The sequence below is a fragment of the Neolamprologus multifasciatus genome, chromosome 4, assembly GCF_963576455.1.
Source record: "Neolamprologus multifasciatus chromosome 4, fNeoMul1.2, whole genome shotgun sequence".
Classification (NCBI taxonomy): domain Eukaryota; kingdom Metazoa; phylum Chordata; class Actinopteri; order Cichliformes; family Cichlidae; genus Neolamprologus; species Neolamprologus multifasciatus.
The window spans coordinates 7,072,361-7,095,342 of NC_140442.1; the positions used below are offsets into that span (position 1 = coordinate 7,072,361).

At 40.7% G+C, this 22,982-nt stretch overlaps 1 protein-coding gene across 4 annotated transcripts in view; it reads left to right on the forward strand.

Moving 5' to 3' along the window:
* asic2 (acid-sensing (proton-gated) ion channel 2) overlaps positions 1 to 22,982 on the forward strand; it is a 422,593-nt gene that overhangs the window by 394,396 nt on the left and 5,215 nt on the right. For all 4 annotated transcript variants that reach the window (XM_085157243.1, XM_085157242.1, XM_085157244.1 and 1 more), the window contains 5 exons: positions 8,284 to 8,411; positions 14,815 to 14,965; positions 15,304 to 15,360; positions 20,519 to 20,672; positions 21,773 to 21,864. In XM_085157243.1, coding sequence (XP_085013369.1) covers positions 8,284 to 8,411; positions 14,815 to 14,965; positions 15,304 to 15,360; positions 20,519 to 20,672; positions 21,773 to 21,864 — 582 coding nt within the window. The remainder of the gene's footprint in view (positions 1 to 8,283; positions 8,412 to 14,814; positions 14,966 to 15,303; positions 15,361 to 20,518; positions 20,673 to 21,772; positions 21,865 to 22,982) is intronic.

Sequence of the window (22,982 nt, forward strand, 5' to 3'; positions counted from 1 at the left end):
GTGCATCTTTGATTGAACCGTATTGTTTCTTAAATTGATGAGGGAAAAAACACAAGGGATCAGTTTAATTCTTAATCAATCTGCCATCCAAATATTATGTTTAGTTGGGTATTTTTACAGGATTGTGGGTCAAAAACATCTTAGCTACAGTAGCATAGGTGGCACATCTGAATGCTGTGCTCATTTGCTGCTTTTTGCTGTTTCATTCAGTCTGCTTGGAAACTATTATTACTCTTCATGTCGAGATTTTGCAAAGACAGCATTTTAGCTCTGTATGATTTGGCTGTTGCTCAGATTTATCTACAATGTTTCTATCTGAATATGAATTGAATTGATGTTGCTGTAGCTTTTTACAAAAAAATGCCAGACATAAGACTGAATACAGAATCTGTTTGAATTCATTTATGTTGAACAGAGAAGCAGAGTACTGAATGAATGATTAAACAAGTGAACATAAACATAGATTTCAAAAAATGTAGAGATGTGAACTTTTCCATGACGACTGGAAAACGTGTGAGCTGTTAAAGATCATGTGGTATGATCAAACAGTCCAGAAAAGTTGCTAAATGGACCTCATGGTGAGATTTTGGAAGGTGAAAAATGTGAGTGCATTTAAGAAATTGATTTTAGTTCAACACAAGTTGAATTTTTATATATGAAACTGCACAGCGCATGAAGATATGCTATAGAAGTCAGCATCATCTTTCTGGGGCTGTGGTTAGTCACAGTGATTCCTGACGCTAAATGCTGGACATGTGCTCACAAGTCTGTGCTTCAAGTCCTCTTGATTCCAGAGGTCAACAAGGCATTTTTCATGCTGTGAGCTGCAGCTCAACTGGGGAAAAGAAAGGGGAGAAAGAAAAACAGCAGGGAAGAGGAACGGTAATAAAGGGCAAAAGAAAAAACCAACAAAACAAACAGATGTCTAGGTGTATTTAAAATTGAGAGGTGGGCAACGACGCCAGGGGTGAGGTTGTACACCCTGATGGTGCCAGCTCCCCCACTGACCCCAGTAGGCACCCCCATACTCTGCAACCCACCAAGGAAAGGGGCCCCAGGCCCATCTGGACCGGGACCCAGTTCGCCAGCTCTGCCCAGCCCCACAGAGCCCGGGACAGCCCACCCGACCCCACCACAGAGAAAACTGCACCCACCCCGTCATCCACTCATCTTCTAGACTACACAAGACAATAGACACCCAGGCTGAGATGTTCCTCCACCTCTCCTATATCTTCCCCTCCTGCAGAGTGAGTTCCTGGAGAGAGGAGACCTCCTGGAAGATGAGTAGTTTTTGAAATATTCAGACCAGAGTGTCTGTAACCAGCATGCCTCCCCTGCACCCAGGTGACACACCTTTATTCTAAGGCCCTGCATGTGTCGGTGATTGTGGTGGAGCGGGAAGAGGGAGGCAGCTGGAGATGGGGAGGGAAGGAAGGGGAGGGAAGGAAGGGAGGGGCCACTTGCCCCTCCCTCCCACATTTAAAGTCACTTAAATCACCTTTCGTTCCGTTATGATGCTCAATTTGAACTCAAGCAGATGCCTAAATGCACTGGGTTGCTCTGAATGACATATTAAATACCTGTGTTAATGTGTGCCTAAGTGTACCTAATGAAGTAGCCAGTGAGTGCAGAGAAATGAAAAGAAAAAGCAAATAAATATTGACTGAAAAGGTGTGGGCTAAAGGCTTAGCATAATATATGTAGCCTTTTTGCATGGAGTTGTAACAAGTCAGATATCCTTCACTGCAAACTCGCATCTTTGCCATGATCCTCTATCCCGCATTTCTTTGTTTGTAAGCAGATGACCAGAAGTCCAGTGAGTTTCACATTTTGGGCTGACAGAGCAAATAGTCTTTGTGCTCCACTAGCTAAAGATAAAACCTTATTGTAGTGGTTTACACATTTGTTTGACAAGCAAAAGGTTGCTGGTTCATTTCCATTTAGATACAAATTCTTTTCTGGGTTGTTTCAGGAAAGGCAAATCAAACATGAGGAGCTACCCACTGTGACCACCCCTTGTGATAAGAGAGTAACCGAAAGTAGCTTCTTTTTTTTAAATTTATTTTTATACAGGTGAGCTTTAAGGTGATTTTTTCCTTCTTTTTCCACTGAGCCTCAGTCTCTGGTGGCTTTCTCCATGATGCACCTTGAGGTAATTTTGTTTCCCTATAAAGAGAAATGGGGTCTTGGCAGTATTTCTGATTGCAAGCAGGCCTATCAGCAATTCAGAATGATTCTAAATTGCTAAATTATGCACTTTGGTAAAGATAAAACTGTCAGGTTCACACATTGTAAGAATCTGATTGTAATTCTAGAAACAGCTCAATATAGTAATGAGTAAATGAGGCCCAACACTAGCATGTGTACGACTAGGTTAACAGCCGCACTGTTTGCACACTACTTTATCATGTTTGATGTTTATATAGCGCTTTTCTAGGCACCCAAAGAGCTTTACAATTCCACTCTCACATTCACACACTGGTGGAGGCTACAGTTGTAGCCACAACTGCCCTTGGGCAGACTGACAGAAGCGAGGCTGCCATATTGCGCCATCTGCCCCTCTGGCCAACACCAGTAGGCAGTAGAGTAAAGTGTCTTGCCCAAGGACACAACGACCAGGACAGAAAGAGCAGGGGGATTGAACCGGCAACCTTCTGGTTACAGATGAGCTTTCCAGTCCCCTGAGCCAGAGAGAGTTTATGAGTGAAGGCTTCTTATATTCGCTTTCTTTTGAAATTTTTCTTCAGCTTGCCAGCTGCCAAGTCATTTTTGCTCTCCTACATTACACCCATAATACAGACCTTTTATAAAGCCTGACATGCCCAGTCCTCAATGTGACAAATCCTGTAGAAAGGTGAAATAGAGAGGAAGGTGATAGGCTGTGGTAGGACTTTTTCATCATATCTTTTACACACTATTCATGCACCCACAGTCTTGCCCACTTCTCTGACTGAAGGGGAATGGAGGTGAAATCAGAACACCACCTGCATTTAAACAGTCAAACAAAACAAGCAGGATTCAGGTTATGACTGTAGCTGTTGATAGCATCCTAAGTTAGCCCAGCCCTCTGACTGCACAGAGGGCAATATAAGTCAAATGAGTGTGACTGCAGTGATGAAATAGATGGTAACTGCAGATCTGTGATTCTGCTAAAGCTATGGTCATATGTAGCAAACATGATTATTCATGATCCCCTTGATCATCTTTTGATAAGGGAAGATGAACTGATGGGAGCACAAACAAGCACAGTCATTCCCATTTGCTCTGATCTCTTATGCTCACACATGCGCGCACATATGTACTACTAATAACACATTTTCAATCACAGCAAGAGATCATTGTTTCATGTGCTGCATCTTGTTCTGTGTAAATTGATGTCTTGTTATGAGAGATAAAGGTCTCGAACAATCTGATTCTAGTCTCTTACAACTAAGCAGCATTCATTTGCAGGATGGTTAGCTTATTTGGTGTTCTTTATCATCATTTATTACCTTTATGCTTTATGCTCTTCACTGCTGGATTTGTTTCTATTAGCTATGTAATGCAAGTCAACTGGGTGTGAATAAAAGCTAAGCTTTTTCCAGCTTGTCATTTGCGTGAATATGCTGCTTTTTGTAGGCTATGTGGGAAGTTAATGTCTTTTTTTTGTCATGAAAACACAAATTAGCACAAGTATGAGGATTAGCTCTTTCCACATTTTATAGACCAACACGTTAACTGAAAAATCGTGGTTAATTGCTAATAAAAATACTACCATGGCTTGATTCTGAGCTATATATGTGTCTGCTTCTGCTAAAATCACATTTTAATCCCCAGTTGGAATAAAATAAAATTGATAGTTGATATGTGAATACTCTGGAAAGGTGAGCTACCTGGTGAGTACAAGAACTGCTGTCTGTGACATCCTGTAGAGACTTTTGATTTGAAGGGAATCTCAGAAGAAATTATGCACACAGTTTGTTAACTTCGCCTGATGGTGCAGCTGCTGCGATGGGCTACTAAGAGAGGAGCAGACACACTCCTGTGTAAAAAGATCAACCCGAACATGACCATCATTCACAGAGAGCCAGGTCGTTTTCTCATATTTATTAGCTGTCAAATGCGAAAGTCTGCTACTGATCTCAGTGAATGATCGGGTCTGTCTGGAAATTTGCAGATTTGGGTAAAATAGGGTGACATGCTGCAGTTTCTGCTCTTCAGAAAAGCAGAAAAATCCTCATCAAGTAGACTGTTTTATAAGTCTGATATGTAGAGACAGCCTCAATCTTGAGGATGTGCCACAGAAGGTCATTGCTGAAAAGGGTGGCTGTTCACAGAGAATGAAAACTTGACTGGAAGAGAAAAACGAAAATATTTAAAAGTCCGTTCAAGAGCTTGGGAGAGCTTAACATGCTGTGGACTGCAGCTGGTGTCAGTGAATCAAGAGCCATCACATACCAGCGTCTTCAGGAAAGGGGCTACATCTGTCGCATTCTTAATATCAAGGGACTCCTGAACCAGAGATGACATCAAAAGTGTCTCACTTGAACTAAGGAGAAAAAGAGCCGAACTGTTGCTCAGTGGTCCACTGTCCTCTTTTCAGATGAAAGTAAACTTAGCATTTCATTTAGCAATCAATATCCTAGAGTCTGGAGGTAGAGTGGAGAGGCCCTGAATCAGGGGTAATTGAAGTCCAGTGGGAAGTTTCCACAGTTTGTGATGATTTTCGGTGCCATGCCATTTCCTAATGTTGGCAGTGGTTGGTCTACTGGATTTTATCCAGTCCAAAATCAACTTGGCCCTCTAACTGTGGCTTTTAGAGCTCTTCATGCTTCCATCTGCTGACAAGCTTTTGAGAGGTGCAGATTTTCCAGCAAGACTTATCCCCTGCCCCAAGTGCCAAAACTACCACTACTATACTGACACCATTATAATTGTACTTTCTCGGCCAGCCGACTCACCTGACCTGAACTATTGTTAAGAGGGAGATGAAAACAGATGGGTGAAAAGATTCAGTAAGCTGATCTCCTCCATTCCACTGCATGGAATGATTTTTAACAAAGGAGCCCTACTCAGTCTTCGAACGTATAAATGAACATATTTCCAAACACTGGACAAAAATAAAAACTTTTTAATTAATCTTAGGAAACATGATGTGAACTATGCAGTCCTGTAAAAAGGACTGAAATAATCACTTTCACTATGACTTTATGTGTCTCACATTATTTTGTAGGAATTTTGGCTCAATCTTATTTACAATGTTGCCTAAGTTCTTTGAGGTACATTCATCTGTGTGTTGCATTGAGGTAACACTGAGTTACCCTCAAGAATTGGTCAAGCAGCAGCAGCATTCGCCTCCCTCCGATGGTGCTTCTGGAAGAAGAGGCCTCATCACCAAAATCCACCTGTCCCGCACACTGGTATTGCTCATTCTTCTCCATAGATCCGAGACCTGGGTCATCCTCAAGCATGACCTCAACAAGCTCGAGGTCTTCCAAACGCGCTGTTGGTGTCAGATTCTCCAAGTGTCCCTCAATGACCGTCTCAGCAACAGCGCAATATGTAGTCAATGTCACCAGAAGCCCTCGATGGAAGAGCTGGTCTAGAAGTGACAACTACAAGGGTTTGGCCACGTCTGCCGCATGCAAGCAACTATCTCCTGCCATATCGCCTTCTGCTGCAGCAGCGGCCCGCCCACTGGAGAATCAAGCATGACACGCCCAAGAAGACTTGGATCAAGCAAACTGAAGATGATCTTAAACAACGGCGTCTAACGCTCAAGTCCATCGTTGACCAAGATGGAAACCCTGCGGCACTCACAGCGACGTATTGGCTTCGTGGACAACCAAGCCTGCTGGCCAATTTTGACTTTCTAGGCACAAAAGAAAAAACACTGAGTTGATCACTTTTTGTAGAGGTGCTCACACTTGCTGTTGATCAGTTAATCAAGTACATTTCATTAGCAGCACCTGACTGTCACTTATTCCCTTAATTTCTGTGGGAGGAGTAACATTATATTTAGTTTTTCACAGCACTGTATAGGACCCAATGGAAACGTTATTTTCCTCATTTCTGTAGCCCACAAAAAGAAAAATGAAGTAAAACAAACAATTAAAATATTTAATTTTGAAATATTTCATGAATATAAAAGCAAAATTAGGGGAACCTGGAAAAAATATTAATAATATTATTGAGCTACTGCTTGCAGAAGTACTCTGTAAAAACTTGTTAAATGTCCCTTGGCAAAATAAAAAGCAGCAGACTATATGCGGCAGTTATTGTTTATGCTGACAGCCTTTGTTTATTTGCTACTCATGTTAATACAGTTTTGTCATATATATACGATTAAAAGACATTAGACAGCACACAGTCTCACAGGGTGACATACTCCTTTATTAAAATAAACAGCCAGCATAGTTAGTGTCAGTAGCTCAGGGATGAAATTCTTTGTTTACACTGTTAAGTGCTCATTTTAATGAAGGATTATGTCATCCAGTACAACAGAAGGGCTCTTTAATGGTTTTTAATCGTCTTTGGACAACAGTGGCTAATTATGTGCAATCTTACAGTGCTAATGGGGCATTTGTTACAGCATTATAACAGTAATAGTATAAAAAAAGACATAGTTGGGTATTGTGTTTCTCTTTTAACAAGTCCCACTATAAATAACCATGTAAAGACAAATATGCTACACTGAATAATTATTGTTCTGTGACATGTTCTTAAGCAGTGGGGTGAAAAAATAGTTGCTAGTTGATATGTAAAGTAATATCAACTAGCTGAAAAATGGTGAATCTATGATAGAGATGCTCATTTTAAAATACATGTACTAGACAGGCGACATTTCTCGCATCACTGAATAGTCCAATCTCAGTGTATGTGCAGGGGAGGCTTTGAGTTTTCACATTACACATGTTTGTGTTTCCTATTAGATCACACTAGGTTGTCAAGTTGTCAACATGCCAAACCGAAGATTAAAATTAAGCCCTGCAGTTTCCCTCCTTGAGCAGATGAAACCATCGTCAAACTGAATTCGTGTTCAATGATATGCCAAATTTGGATCAAGCATCAGAGGAGGGGGGAAAAATCCCCAAAACTCCATATACACTTTTTGATTGACGCTATACTTTTAATCGTTCAGGTCAGAACCCTTGAAACAGCAACTGCAAGCGAGACCAGCTGCAAACCATGTCAATGTTTTTGTATTCTAATGCAAGCAAATCTCAGCAGCGTGCTCTGTGCTCATGTCCCCACATGCTTTTGGCCATATGGTATTTACAACATGCACAGATGTTGTGCTGCAGTTGCATGTAAATCACCCTAGTCCAGTGGAAATTTTGATGAGACGTTAAATTTGTTAGCTACAGATAAGGCTGTCATCACAAAAGAGATGATCTATTCAAAAGACGTGAAAGATTCAACAGTGCGCAGGATGAAGAACAAAAACACTTCCTCCCCCACACATGAATACAGAGTCTCTCATCTTGTTTTACATGCACACACCTCCCTGTACTTACTCTCTCAGAAACGTGGACGGATTATCTCTCTCCTACAGCCAATGTTTCTTTCATACCCTTTTACACACAACTGATGCTCTCAAACACAGCAGGAAAAAAAGCACGTTTGAGCCCTTCATCTGTTGCTAAACATGACTGCTTCCACGCCGTCGTCATATCAGTCACTGCAGATGTTTGATTGATGAGTGGATCAGTGCGGGCTGATGCCGTTGTGCATGTGTGTGAGCAGTATGTCGATTTGTGAACGACTCCAGTATCTTGGCTGCCGATCACCCCGAGGTGTCAGGCTGATCAGCTGGCAGGGGAATGCCGTGATTGAATGTCCGGGAGCACGCGGCTGAATGTGAGGACACGGAGAGAGAACATTATCGATTTCTGCAAAAATCGCTCTCTCTTTGACCATAAATATTATGGCCCTTTTGGTGCTTGCTTCTGTGAGTGTGTGTGTGAGTGCATACAAGTGCTCTGATTAAAAGGATAATAGTCCTTTCGACTACGGAGTCAGCACTGAACCTTTTTTACTGTCTCTATGATGTCACAACAAATCACATAGCGCCTCTCGAGCGTGTTTATTATAATAAATTCAATCCTACGTCTATGGCTTTGACTCAAAATCCCTAAAATGCGTCGCTGAACGATTGTTTCCAACATTAATTTTGCTTTTGAGTTCAAACAGCTTTCAAACAACTTACCTGAACCACTCAGAAAGCCAGCGACATTCAGAGCAAATTTCTGTTTATTACGAGATTACGTTAACTAACAGATCTCGCCGTTTCTTTTCTTCCAGAAGATACAGCCTTTGAGGCAGGCGTGCGGGTACAAATCCACAGCCAGGCGGAGCCTCCATTCATTCACGAACTGGGCTTTGGTGTGGCGCCTGGCTTCCAGACGTTTGTAGCAACACAGGAGCAGAGGGTAGGTGTCTCTCACTCATATACAGTTAATGGCTTTTTATAAATCTTCTCTCTTCTTTGTGCTCTTTTTTACTCCTTTTTCACATATAAAGCATATCTCACAGTGATAAATGGGACAAAAAAATATGTGATAAATAACCTGCCATAACAGGACCGTGAGATTTTCTGCAGGCGTGTGAGTGGATTGGTGTGGAAGCCCATGTGGGTCCCCGTAGTCTGAACTTTCAATTGGCCTCTGTTTTCTCTTGATGATTGTTGCCAGACAAATGATGAACTTCCCTCCATTTACTGGCTTTGACCTTTCTGGAAGAGAGGATCTTCACTCAGTCTCAGCCTTATTCAATCACACTGAAGCTTTCTCACATCACACATGGACAGTTTTAAAGGCTGCAAGGCTCACAGGCATATAGCAGTTGTATTTAATGTAAATAGCATTTTCAGTGTCACCATTCTCTTCTTCATAAAGTTGGGTTTCTTTCTGTTTTCTTGAGGCCTGAGTTGATAAAACTCCACAAAAGGTGTTTCTGCACTGCCAGAGTGAATATATTTCAATTTTAGCTCCTGTGAGCCTTGTCAGTTTACTGAGATTATTAGTTCTGTCTTTCACATTTACCTTTTGTGGCTCTATGTCTTATTTCATTTTCTTTCTGCCTACCTCCTTCTCCTTTCCTCTCTCGCAGTGAAGCTTTTAGAAATCTATTGTCTGGCTCAATAGCAGGAGTTGACTAGATTGCCCTTTTTTGAGCTGGCAGATTTCTGTCAAGATAAATTCATTGCCATCTCATTTTTAGAATGGCCTGTGCATTTGGCACAAGAAATGAAATATCTTTTGAAAATTGCTCCTGTCAGTTAGTGCAGTTAAAGTTTACAGCACATGCAAAAACAGATTTTATTTTGGCCAATCAAGGCCATTGGATACTAGATAAACCATATAATGAACAAAAAAAACCCCACTGGACCAGAAAATCAAGCCAACAAAAGGAAATTGGCTTTAAATATCCACAAAACTGAGTCAAAATGATGGTTAACCAAATCAAGTTACACTTAAATTTGAAACTTTTATTCAAAGTAGCTGCTGAAAGTCATAATTGGTTCCCTTAGTGCTTAAATAGCTGGTAAAATTCAGACCTACAATCCTAATTTCAAGAAGACTGATTCAAAATCTAAAATCTATCTCAGTTATAATGCAGTAATTTAGGAATGTCACAAACCCATGTTCTCTTCACGAACAAAAGAGAAAACATATCAATTATTTAAATGAACACATTGCACTATTTTATGCTGAATAGATTGAGTTTGATGGCAACAACACATCACGACAAAGTCAGGGCAACAAATGACTGGAAAGGCAAGTGGAAAAGGAAACAGCTGGAGGAACATTTTCTAAGCCGTTAGGTTAATTGGCAAGAGGCTGATATAAAAAGAACATCTTTGAAAGGCAGATTTTCTCAGAAGTAAAGATGAACAGACCAGTTTGCAACAAAACATTGTTTATAAATCAGAGAATAGTTTCAGAATAATGTTCTTCAGTGACAAATTGTGAAAACTTTGAATATCTCATTATCTAATCGTCACAATGTTCTGTGAATCTGGAGAAATCTGTGTGAGGGATCTGCTAAATAATCCGTATTGTTATCTTTGGGGCCTCAAGCAGCTCTACAGTAAAAACAGAAATGCTTCTGTCATGGAAATCCCTTTAAGGGCTCAGGAACACTTCTGGAAATCAGTGTTGGATTTACTGCCAAGAAGCATTGTTACAACAAAGAAATAATCGACTAAACATAATTAACCTAACTTTTTGTTCCAAGTTTATCTGCTGCTTCTCTATTAGCAGCCAGTTCTCATCCCCAACTTATCACATAGTGGCTCATAGACAAGAACCTTTGATATCTCTTTTAGACGCAGTAGGTTCAAATTCAAATTTTATTTGTCACACACACAACCATACACAGTATGACATGAGGTGAAATACTTGTAGCTGTGCAATGCAATACCCGACCATTCAATGACAGTGGTTTTACAGTATTTACAATTTACAGGTTATTACAAAATTTACAGATTTAACTTTAAATTTACAGTAAAAATGTGCAAATAGCAGAAAGAGATTATAAATTATAGGAAGTGTGCATGAAGAAAAACCAGAGTGTGTGTGGTGATGTGATGTGTGTGAGAGGCCCGAATAGCCTGGGGGAAGAAGCTCCTCCTCATTCTCTCTGTCTTAAGGGAGCGGAAGCGCTTCCCAGACCTCAACAGTGAGAAGAGTCCATTGTTGGGATGGGAGAGGTCCATCATAATCTTCCTAGCTTTGGTCTTGCACCGCTTGGTGTAGTTGGACAGCAGGTCAGGGAGCTCTGATTGATTGAATGATGCGTTCGTCCGAGTGCACCACTCTTTGCAGATCCCGTCTGTCCTGCTTGGTGCTGTTCCAAAACCAGGTGCAAATGTTTCCCGTCAGGATGCTCTCGATGGTGCAGGTGTAAAAGTTCTTGAGCACCTTCAGTGGCAGATGGAAGTCTCTAAGTCTTCTGAGGAAGAAGAGACGCTGACAGGCTTTCTTAACCAGGGTGTTGATGTGACAGGACCATGACAGGTCCTGAGTGATGTAGACACCCAGGTATCGGAAACTGTCCACTCAGTGGTGAGTGGTGAGTGAGATGGAGGGGGAGACTTGTTTTCCCACCCTCACTGATTGAGGTCTGTCTGTGAGGAAGTTGAGGATCCACTGACACAGTGATGAGCTGAGTCCTAGATCCGTCAACTTGGTGAAAAGCTTAGAGGGAATTATTGTGTTGAATGCTGAACTGTAGTCCACGAACAGCATCCTAACATAATTCCCTCTGCCAGTGTCCAGGTGACTCATGGATGTGTGGAGCAGGTGAGATATGGCATCGTCTGTGGAACGATTAGCAAACTGAAGCGAGTCGATGGTGGCAGGAACAGAAGAAGTGATGTGATCTCTCATCAGTCTTTCAAAACACTTCATTACAATTGAAGTCAGTGCTACTGGACGGTAGTCATTGTGGCAAGCGGGCTGTTGTTTCTTTGGAACAGGGACAATGATGGACTGTTTGAAGCACGTGGGAACCACTGCTTGGGCCAGGGAAAGGTTGAAGATCTCCGTGAACACCGGTGTTAGCTGGTCAGCGCAGCCTCTCAGGACCCGGCCAGGGATTGCATCTGGTCCTGCTGCCTTCCTGGTGTTCACCCTTCTGAAGGTGTTCCTCACGGCATGCTCTGTGATGAATGCATCGTCTCCACTGGTGCACTCCGAGCGCGCGCAGCCGTTTGTTGTTTTAATTGCTGCGGCGTCGAAGCGAGCGTAAAACGTGTTCAGCTCATCAGCCAGTGAAGCGTCGGCATTCATCATTGAAGAAGCTGGTCATAAACATGTTGTTCTACTTTTTGCGTATTTTTTGGTTTGTATCATCACTGTCTGGGAGGTTTCCAGTTTCAAATCTTATGAGGAAATTGGCTGGTTGTTATCAATCCCATGCATGCTGTCAGTATGTTGCCTCCTCTCCCGTCTAGGTGGTTATCACATCACGGGAAAGGAAATAACTATCAGCAGTGTGATTCCACACATGCTGACACACACACAGAAACACGAAGAGTGGCTAGAAGAGAGGAGGATGTTTAAAGCACTTGACTTCTCTGTGCCGTACAAGCTCGGGGCTCATCTGTTGAACTTGATATCATTTAGGCACCAAAAATACTTAAGATTGGAAAAGAACATATGTAAAAGACATTTTACAAAGATACATTATATGTGCATGTGCAGACAGCCTCTAGATGTCATATCTACACAATATGTCTTGCTGTCCTACCAGCAATATTTATGGATCTGATAACAACTAAATAAGGTGTGTGAAATATGCCACGATGGTAATGCAGAAAAGTAAAAAAAAAGAAACAATGGTCTAAATATATCGGAGACAGGACTTGTAGTGCTGTTTTCTGTTTTGTTGTTATATTTTACAATCCAGCAAAATTATGTTAGCATTGCCCAGCACATTGGAAAATGAAGCCAAAGTAAAGATAAGTCAGTAAGGTATTCCAGCGTGAATGTTAGGAACTTATCATGAACAAAATGTAGTTGAAACCTTGCCTCTTTAAATCACAGCTCATTGCGGTGCAACAAAGAGAGACTTCAGTGAGAGGCAGAAAGGAGAGGAGGAGATCTATCCATGGATGGTTCAGCCTCATGGGCAATGAGCCTCCAGGGCTTCTGTCTCAGCTCATCTGTCAGCCCAGTTCTGTGACTGGCAGGGTGAAGACAGCGCCTGCTCTTCCTGCCTGCCTGCTGCGAAAACACTGTCCCTCTCCACAAGCCTGCACGGTGGGAAACACCACTCCAGCTAATTAATGCAGAACTCCACTTTGTATCAGGAGTCTGAGAAGAAAAACCTACCACTTTGAGCAGTTCCCACCTGTCTTTTCAAGCTTTTTCTCCGTAAACCTGGAGGGCATTTTAAAATATGTCCAAAACAATCAGGATAATGATGATCGGGTAGGGTAATTTGGGACAATGATTTGGAAAGAGGCCTTGTGGAGGATGTTAAGAAGCTTGTTGATTAGCGAATCTTTGTAATGGATGCCGATCAGTTTTCATGTTAAAATGACTGACAAAGACTATAAATTAACTCATTTTTGGTTAATAATATTAGGCGGACATCAAAGCAGCTTTAATCAAGTGTGCTGAGGCACAAAATACATAGCCTATGGTGAGGGATGAATGAGCCCTCATATGGAGCAGGGCAATTTCAAGTTTAAGCTCCCCGGATGCAGAAATCGCCCTACTGTGGGCTTTTAGCTGAAGCTAAAAGGGCATGGCGTCCCCTTAATTGTCAGAGTCATTCTTCCCAAGGATAAAAAAATATTTCATTATACTATTATTCCATTGCTCAAAGTCATTTGCTGTGGTAGCATTAGAATGAAGAAAAATAACATGGATAAGTGCAAATTTTGGAACTTGCTTCTGATTTGTCGAGGTCAGTCTTAAGCCACAACTCTCAAATTTGCTTTTCAGCTCACTCAACCGGCACGAATTTATTGTAGCCCACCCTGTTGTAAACTTTTTTTTTCCTTTGCTGACTAAGTTGTAAAGCCTAATTGCATTGCTGGGGTATAACAAGGGGAATGGAACATTGATTAATAACACTTTGACTGGGGCGCAGGCCTCAGCTCTTATTAGATGAAACGTAATCAGGTCAGCAGGTCTCAACGCAGTGAAAAGTGATATTGAGCACCTTAGATTATCTGATTACTAGAAGTAATCAGATTTTGAATCAGCCTCAGCTGACTCTAATTAGGCCAGAAGTGAAGATTAGCTGAGGTGTGAAGGTGGTTTTAAAGGTTAAGGATGAGGGGCACCTTTTGTAAATCTCTAATAAATTAATAACGCCTGGGTGTTTGTAGTCATTGCTCACGCTTCCTGCAGCCATCATGCAGGACATGTTTAATTATCGCAGGAGACATTCTTACCTGGCCAGAAATGGCTAGAGGCTTCTGGGCTATGAAACATTCAACATGGTAGATTGTTGTTTGGATTGTGTTTGAATTTATTGTTCTAATTGCTGGTAAAATTGATTGTATCTGCAAGAACTACAGAATTAGGTCTGTCTGGAAGCAGAGATACAACATTACCTGATAGCAAGGCAGAGTTTTTAAATTCTGTCACCGCTAACAAGCAGACTGTGGCCAAATTTCACCTGGCAGGCGCATTTTGTCTCATCCAAAAAAAAAAGTGGTCTTTTGGCAGAGCACGTTGCTTCTCTTGGGATGCGCTGTGATGACAATGAAGGGAACTAAGGAGCAGAGGGTGGCGAGTGATGGATACAGTGCACGGCTGGACCTCACTGCTTCTGTTGTGGAGCAGATGGGCCTCCACGCTGCTCAGCCCGGTGTCCCTCGTTTCTCATCTGTTGTCCCAGTCCTCAGAGCTGCAGGAGCAGGAGGAGAACATTTGGAGTTTTTGTGCTTCCATGTCTGGGCGATGTGGGATTTTTTTTCCCAGACAGACTCTATCTGTTGAATTGTTTTCTGCACCGCCTGGTTTGTTGCGAGGCTCTTCTGCTTTTCCGACTTGGCTAGATTTCAGCAGCCGAGGAATGTGTTTTGTAGAGCTGCTGTCACTATCAGACCGCGTCGTGGATGGTTGTTGAGTATCTGCAGGTTTTGAAAAGTGTCTTTGAAAAAAAAAAAATAGCATAAAAATCTTGAATATTTTCAAACTGATGATGCATACAGGCACAATAGAAATGTCAATAAAAATCTATAAATAGCTGTAGGTCCTTTTCTTTCTTAGTTCTTGGTCTACATCATTATATGTATTATTACTATGTAATACCACAGGCCTCCAAAGACATCCATCCTTAACCAACCTCCACTTTATTTCCTACCTGTAGCTGACCTACCTGCCTCCCCCATGGGGCGAGTGTGAGTCGAAAGCTCTGGAGTCTGGCTTTTTCCAGGTCTACAGTGTAACTGCCTGCAGGATCGACTGTGAAACACGCTACATAGTGGAGAATTGCAACTGCAGGATGGTGCACATGCCTGGTAAGCTCCCTTGCTGTTCTGACAGGACTGGGCAGAAAAACATCAAAGTAGAGGTGATGCGGTATTGAGCACGTATTCATCAGCAAGAGTTTCCAGCACGGTTTTATGAGATTTAACTCCATGGAGAGGCCTCATAATGATATGATAAGTCAATGCTGGATCAGGTGTTGGCATTTAAAAAGCCCTGGGATTATGTGTCTGGCAGGGGAAAAGGTGCTGTGCCTTGCAGATTGATTCATTCATCCATGTGTTTATGGTGCGAGTGTGTCAAGAACTTAATGTTTAAACACCACTGGGTCAACACCTCTTCTAATGTGTCTTATTTAAACTGCTCCTAGGAGATGCTTCGTACTGCACACCTGAGCAGTACAAGGACTGTGCTGAGCCTGCCCTTGGTAAGTCTGTTTGGATACACACACTCGGGATTCAAATGATACACATGTAGCCTATGCTGGTTTACATATGATTTTTGCCTCAGCAAAGGATTAGGATTATTTTTTCTGTTGACACAGAGCTTTAATGCTAAACCTGATTTAAAAGTAAGTAACACTGGAGAGAATTTTAAATGGAAACAGCTCAGGTTAAGAGTAATGTGGTAAAACACACGGACAACAACTGATTGCCACCGTCACACTGCGCATCCCGCTTGTAAGAGAACATAGGCGCCGCAGACACAATGCTGCTCTTCTACTAAGGCGTCAAAAGTTTCTGTCTATTATAGTGTAAGTGTATGTGTCACTTATGAAGTTTTTAAATTAATCAAGAGGAGTCATCTTAATGTTTCCCCTTGTGCGTGAAGGGCTCATCAAGTCTGTAACCACCATCAGAGCAGACAGGGACTGCAGTGTAAGAGTTCAATTTAATGCCTGGATGGTCAGAAAGATAATGCGTCATATTTCCCGCATTGAGCTAAAAGACACAGCCATGTAAAAAGTTCTGACAGGCCTGGCTCACTTTTTCAGAGTCGAGATTTTATATTAACTTTTAACAGTTTTATTAAGTGTAGGCTCATCCGACGACTTCCTATGAAAATGCTTCTGCAAATACATCTGTCTGATATCTTACCAAATTGACACACAAGCCAGTCAGTATTGATTTTTTTTGTGATTTTATCTAGATTCAATTTCCTGAAAAGTGATAGCCTTTCAAGCCCGCTGGATCATAAGGTGTTTTCTCATCCCGTTTCCTATATATGATTGTCATGTTAGGGTGTGCTAGCAAGACAGGGACTGCAATGTTAGAGTTCAGTTTAGGCTAGAGGTGGAGCTTATGTGTAGCAAGTTCATTGAAACGCTAATAGGCATGCACAACACCTAAATACCAAACTTTAAGGAATATAAAACTACAGCAGCTACCCAACCTGGCAGCGCTGTTAAAAAGTCTACTGCATAGCTGATGTAACTATACACTGAACGTTAAGTGCCCACGTTGTACCTGAGAGAGTGAATGCATCAGTAAGGAAGATGAGCACAGACACTTGGTAATTATCTTTTCGCATACAGTAGCAAAGGCCTTCTCTGAGTGTATGCATAAATGCATGTAAACAAAGTGACAAGAAAAAAGAAGGACAATTATACAACATCTGACTAAACATAGTCTATGCAACAACAACAATCTAATGCTTGTGGTGGTGAGAAGCCCATTTTTAATTAGGAAAAAAATCATCTGTCACCTTTTCAGTGTGTCGTCTTTTTGAAAATGCATAAAAAAGGTTGGTGTTTGGAGCTCACTATGATGGAACTACGTGCAGAAGAAATGATAATAATGATGGAGGCTAGGTTGCAAGAATAAATAGCATGAAGGACAGCAACGGTGTAGCCCAGAGAAGGTAAACATAGACCTGAATAGATGCTTAGAAAATGAGTAAATGGGAAACAGGTCAGTGGAGGGCTGCAGGGAAATCAAGACACACAGCAGCATATTTTTTTTTTTTCTTTCGTTTTTTAAAAAAGAGAAATGGTGGTGTCCTGGTATGTTACCCAAGGTTGCACCTATGGCAGCTCATTCATTATGTGTGCCGCCTTTTTTATACGCCAGGGATTTATGAGCATCTTTCTGCTAATAGTTTAACGCTTCTGACATCCCCACTGAGCGGCAAGCAAAAATGCCACAGAAAGCCCTATAGCTGTGTGTTGTTCAACCTGTGAACTGTAGCAAAAAAACGTTATGAGTTTTGGATGTGCCCCGTTGAACGGGGACCAGTGGGAAAACAAAAATGTAGGAAGTGGGAATGTGGCTAAAAGTTCCTCTTGAAAGGAACTGAGAAACAGAACAAACACAATAAGAATTTTGACTTTGATGCACATCATGTCTGGCCTGGTTTTCCGCTGTCCCACTGCAGTTTAAAGACTCAAAGACCTTTGCAATGCAAGACATTTCCACTGTTACTGGGGGGGGAAAGACTAGTAATTAAGACATCATGGCACACCTGAAACTGTTAACCAAAGCCACTGATAGCGATGTTAATTCAAATCTAATATATTTTTTATGGAAAACAAAAGCGCATAAACACTAAGCGAGTACATAGATACACTGAATATTAACTAGATTCAGAAGCACAATGAGTAATCAACCTTTATCAACCTCAACTGCTGGCCAGTGGGAGTTCATCAGCAATACTTGCTCTCATCCTACAGCTTTCTCCCTGCTCAGCCCCCACCTTTTCTCATCTCATCAGAAATTATTTCTGGCAAGCAAGGAATAGACAAAACAGTCCAACAAAAGTTTGAGGCAATCAGCACCAAGCCGCAGCACTCCCACACCACGAGAGCCCTCGGTGCAACTCGCCCATATTTTGTTAGCATGCACTCGAAAGCGCAAGTTACATGGTACGATCCTGGAGTGCACAAGGCTTAGGTGCATATTCCAGACAGCTCTTTTACTCTCTCTTCTGTAATTGGCTTCATTTTTGGACCAGTGAGGCTTTCATATTTCCAACACACTCACTCACTCAGCTTGGATCATTGAATGCAAATGAATTCAAGTTTAAAGTCCAACTGCCAATTTGCTATACCCACCACAGGAGATCTCACACAGCAGAGTTTTATTGGGTTTCTCTACCCATGTAACTGCGTCACTCAAGTCCTGAAGTAGCCTTGAAAATATATTTTAATAGGAGACAGTTGCATCTGCTGTCTGTGAACAACTTGCTTATCTTTGCTTTTGAGGAAATGTAGATGGCTTAAAACTATAAATCCAGGCAGAAATGGTCTTCAGTTTCTTTGTTCTTAGTTTTTGTCAGGTAATGTATAACTAGCTGGTAATGCTAGCATTATGAAAATTATGAAATTATTCAGAAGGAAATGCATTATAGTAATTTCACGTTTTAGATTAAAATGTGCACGAGAAAAAGAGTGGAGAAGCTGGACAAAGGTTATAGGCTTAGACAAAGAAATCAATCATTCGAATGCATGAGGCCTTGCTCTCATGTATCCAATAACGTCTCATTTGAATAAGAATAAGAGACCACTGTGGAGCCATATTGAATTTCCTCTTGCAATTACGTGACTGTGTGGTCCCGCCAGCTATTAGTGCACCGTGGGGAATATCTGCCTCCTGCTCTGTGATCTGCGGGCCTGCCACAGCGCTGCTTTGGTCAGAAAAAAGGTCTGATTATGTTAACTTCTGCTTTCTTTTCCATTCTGACAGTTTTTTTTAACTTCCACGATTTTTAGCTCTGAAAAGAAAAGTTTTTTCATTGTGGGAACAAGAGCTCCGTAATCTCTGGCAAAATTCAACGAGCTCTATTTAAACAATTTTAGAAAATCTGACTTTAGGAGAGTGATGGATGAGCAGTCTCAGTACCCGAGAACCTTTTATTTGAAAAAACATTGCTTGATATTACCATCACTCTTGAGAGAGTCTGTGTTATATAGGAGGCTGTGAACTTCACACAAACTCATTCGGTGTATTCAAGTACTTTTTCCTCTGAGTCTGCCAAAGCAGAAGCTTGAGTAGAGCTTGATGTTTCTGCATCAGGACTTTGTCCCTTTGCAAGGACTTTGTCCCCGTCAGAGTCCTGATGTGCTATATAATTTCTCCTCTGCAACACTAATTATGACATCACTTTCATTAGGGCTTGATTGAGTAAACATCCACATAACACAATAGAACTTTTTAAATGTGGGCAGGCGTTTATGCTGATTTCTATGCCGGGGTTTGTACGTACAGCACGTGTGACCTCTAACTTTAGTTAGAATAATGCCAGATGAGCAAGGAAAAGAATAGTAAAGGTCATCAGTTAAATAATTGTCTTGGTTTGCAGTTGGAAACTATAGTAACTATTAAAAAAGTAAAAATGTGTATCAGTACCACAATAATGTGTAGTCAGAAGTGACCACATTTAAATGAAAGGGTGAATTTATCAGTTAACATTAGAATGACGGGTTAGCAGGCTACATCAGTGAACAATGTGGGTGCATCGTGTAGATACAGATCCTGCCAACTACTAAGTATCAAAGTAAAAAAAAAAAAATACTATAAATACAATACTTCCAAATACAATACAGCCAGATATCCAGATAATCATCCAGAAAAAGCTTCAAAACCACAAGCACAATCTAGAGATCCAGTTTAGTGTCTTAAAGATGGATATCAGCTACAGCTCCCTGAGTTGGCATTAAGTTTAAAAGGGTTAAAAACAGTGAGTTTCAAAATCACTCTGTATGTTCCTATGAAGAGGCAGAGACCAAAACTGTTTTTGTATTAGGCTGTAACCATGTTTTTTTTTTCTTCTTCTGTGACGTTAAACATCATTTTAAGCATTTTAAGCATTTTAACATCAGAAATTGAGTTCTGGAGCTTCTGGTGGACACTCAAGGAACTGCTGTTTTTGGTGCTTCTACAGTACGCACACAATTGAGAGCAGAGTGACTACTGTGGACTCAATAAGGTTAAACTTAAACAAAAATGGGGTTATGTGGTAAGCCCCACTAAAAATCCCAGAAAGCACTATCCTCTGAGCAGGGCAAAGAAAAGGGTTTGCAATCCCAGGGGACAATTCCTATAGTATAGACATTATTTTAGTCTTGTATTATATCTTGTAATAAGAGATATATATTCTGTAGTCTCAACGGTGAGTTGAATTTCTCATACAATATTAGATTAATATATCGACCGCTTTGTGCAGATGACTCACTTCCTGGACATTTTTATTGAAATTTATTATTACACCAGTTCAGTCTGGGCAAAGGTTCTTTAAATAAATGGGATGAGTCGTCTTTGCCAGTTTGATATGAATTGCCTGTGGGATGAAGGGCTTAAAAAAAATGCGGAGATTGTCAGCTTTAATATTCAAAAACACATCAGGAGCCTCACACCCACAATCAATACTTTATTTAACTCTTTATGAAAACACTGTTCAGGTAGACATGAGCCAGTTTGGTCCATTTGCTGCGTTCAGATTGGATTTCTGACTATGTCTGGAATTGGAATCTAATGTTTTTTTCTTGTGTCAATCATGCTCATCCCATCCTCTGTTATTTTGTTCCTTTTTTTTTAAAATGTCAAATTTAAATACACTCCCCCCATCTCCATAACCACATCTTTATAAAGCTAAACTGTCTGCTGTGGAAAGCAGTAACTGCATGTGCAGGACGCCATGCAACATGACCCGCTACAACAAAGAGTTATCCATGGTCAAAATCCCCAGCAAGACTTCAGCCCGCTACCTGCAGAAAAAGTTCAACAAGTCAGAGAAGTACATCACGTGAGTAGATAACTCTCCTTATCATTCTGTATCTGCTATATTATAGTAATTAGTACATAACCATGCTACAGTTCGTCCTGTTATTGCTGTTGGAAATGACACTATGCATGTATAAGGTGTTATAGACACAAAAGATAGGCCATTGTAGCCCGATAGCATGGTGTTGTTAGGCAACATGATGATGTTATAGTGTATAATTCAGCTTTTGCAGATGCTGACAGAATAAGGTGTGATAAGTAGCTGAAAGTGCATGAAGGCAAAAAAAAAAAAATCAGGTAATTTTAGTCCATTGGTAGGTGGTTGCCAAGCAACCTGATGATTTCAGAATATGTTGTGCATAACTGAGGATTTGTGAATATAAAGTAGATGTTATTATCATAAAATGAAAATAATGTAAGTTGTTATGGGTTTGTGAACAATGAAAACATGCCATATGGTGCAAGGCAACATGATGCAATCATAATGTCTAATATAGATGAGAACCTTCAGTGACCTGGGGTGTTCTTTGTCAGCCAAGTTTGGTTGCTCAACACTACGATCGTGCAGGGTTTTTTTCTGAGAAAAAAAATAAACACACAAACTTCTTTTAAAGCATGATGGCTTGCAGATACAAAATTCCTACACTTATAACTGATCCTGTGGTACAGTTTATAATTTATAGTTATCTTTAACCTTAATTAAACCCAGTTTAATGAGTACTAATGTGCTTTTGTTGATTAATTAGAACTGTTCGCTTTGTTTACCCGTAAACGTATGCTACATGACATTTTACAACTGAATAAAAAAGGAGCTGAGCTTACTGTGTCTATGAATTGATCATTTGAAGGGGAGAAAAAAGGAGAAAACCAAACTCTGCTTGTAAAGAGGTTAAGCAGTTTCTCCTTGCGAATTACCCGCGCAAACCACTTGGCCTTTTCTCTGTTCTTGCTTTAAATAAAGGTTGTAGATAACAGGGATCGTTGAAAGCTGAATTAAGGTAGCAAGCAAGTTGTTTTTCCTCTAGTCGTTCTTGAAATGAATTAACTATTATTAACTGACGTTTTTACCTGAAGTGGGGTTGTTTTAGGAAAAATAAATGAACCTTCTGTTACCTTTTACAGAGACAACATCTTGGTGTTGGATGTGTTCTTTGAAGCTTTGAACTACGAGACCATCGAGCAGAAGAAAGCCTATGAGGTGGCAGGCTTGCTGGGTAGGTGGGCTCATTGATTTCCTTGATTTCCAAACCTGGATCCCAAATGGAAAACAAACAGTATAAAATCTTGATGTTTGTTTTATGTACAAGTCTTAAAAGTGTGATTTATCTTATTTATCTTTATTCATGAGCATTTTTCATAGATTATACTGTTTACTTGATTCATATTTAAGTTATAAAATATGTTGCTTTTGTTAGGTTACTGTATTTTTGAGATTTATTTCTATTTCTTATATAAAGTATGTTCGCCGTAGCTAAATTACTCATTACTTATTGGTAATGGAGCATCTTGTCTTAAAAAGATAATTCCAACATACCTCATAAATTTACCCATTAATAATCTCCATGTTTCCTTATTAGAGATTGAACACAAAAAGCTCAGTAAAGTTGTTTATGTTTTCATATTATATAGTTTATGAACGCCGGTGGCTTTGAGACGAGCTGTGATGGTTTGAGATGTTCTGGGATTCTGGTGTCAAAACTACCAAAGAAAAATAAACCATGTCAAATATGGCCGTTCAGTCAGATACTGCTGAAGTCACAGACAGCATCTCTGCCCTTATGGGCCAAAGCAATATTAGATGCAGACGGATAGCAGACGTGTTTTAGAGAGCAATAAAGTCGGCATTAGTAGTTAGCACTGTGCTTCATGCCCTGCATTTTGTTTAGGTGTCCTATCACTCCCTGCTGTGTTTCCTTTTTCCTCCAAAGCAGCTTCAGAATTGGTGCAGAGCTTTCTGATAGACTATTTCCAAATTAAATGATGCCTTTCTACTTTTTCCACTTTCTAAAAGGCAATAAATGTACTAAAAAGTGCAATTTTGTAGTCATTTTAATGACCTTTCAAGACCTAACATATCTTTTGTATCAGTTTGGTCCAACAAACTGCAGCACCATCCGATGAGCCATCAAACCCATGGATCTGTCAGTGTCGCTCGACTTTCTGGGTCACATCTTTTTCTTCACCTGTAGCAACACGCCTCTTGCAATTTATAACACCAGGCTGTTTTCACAATGAAGAAAAAATAGTCTCTCTTTCTGCCTGTCTGTTCCCGTTATCTGTGCCTACGTGTTGCAAGTAAATCAAATCAAGTCTTTCTCCTGACCATGACACA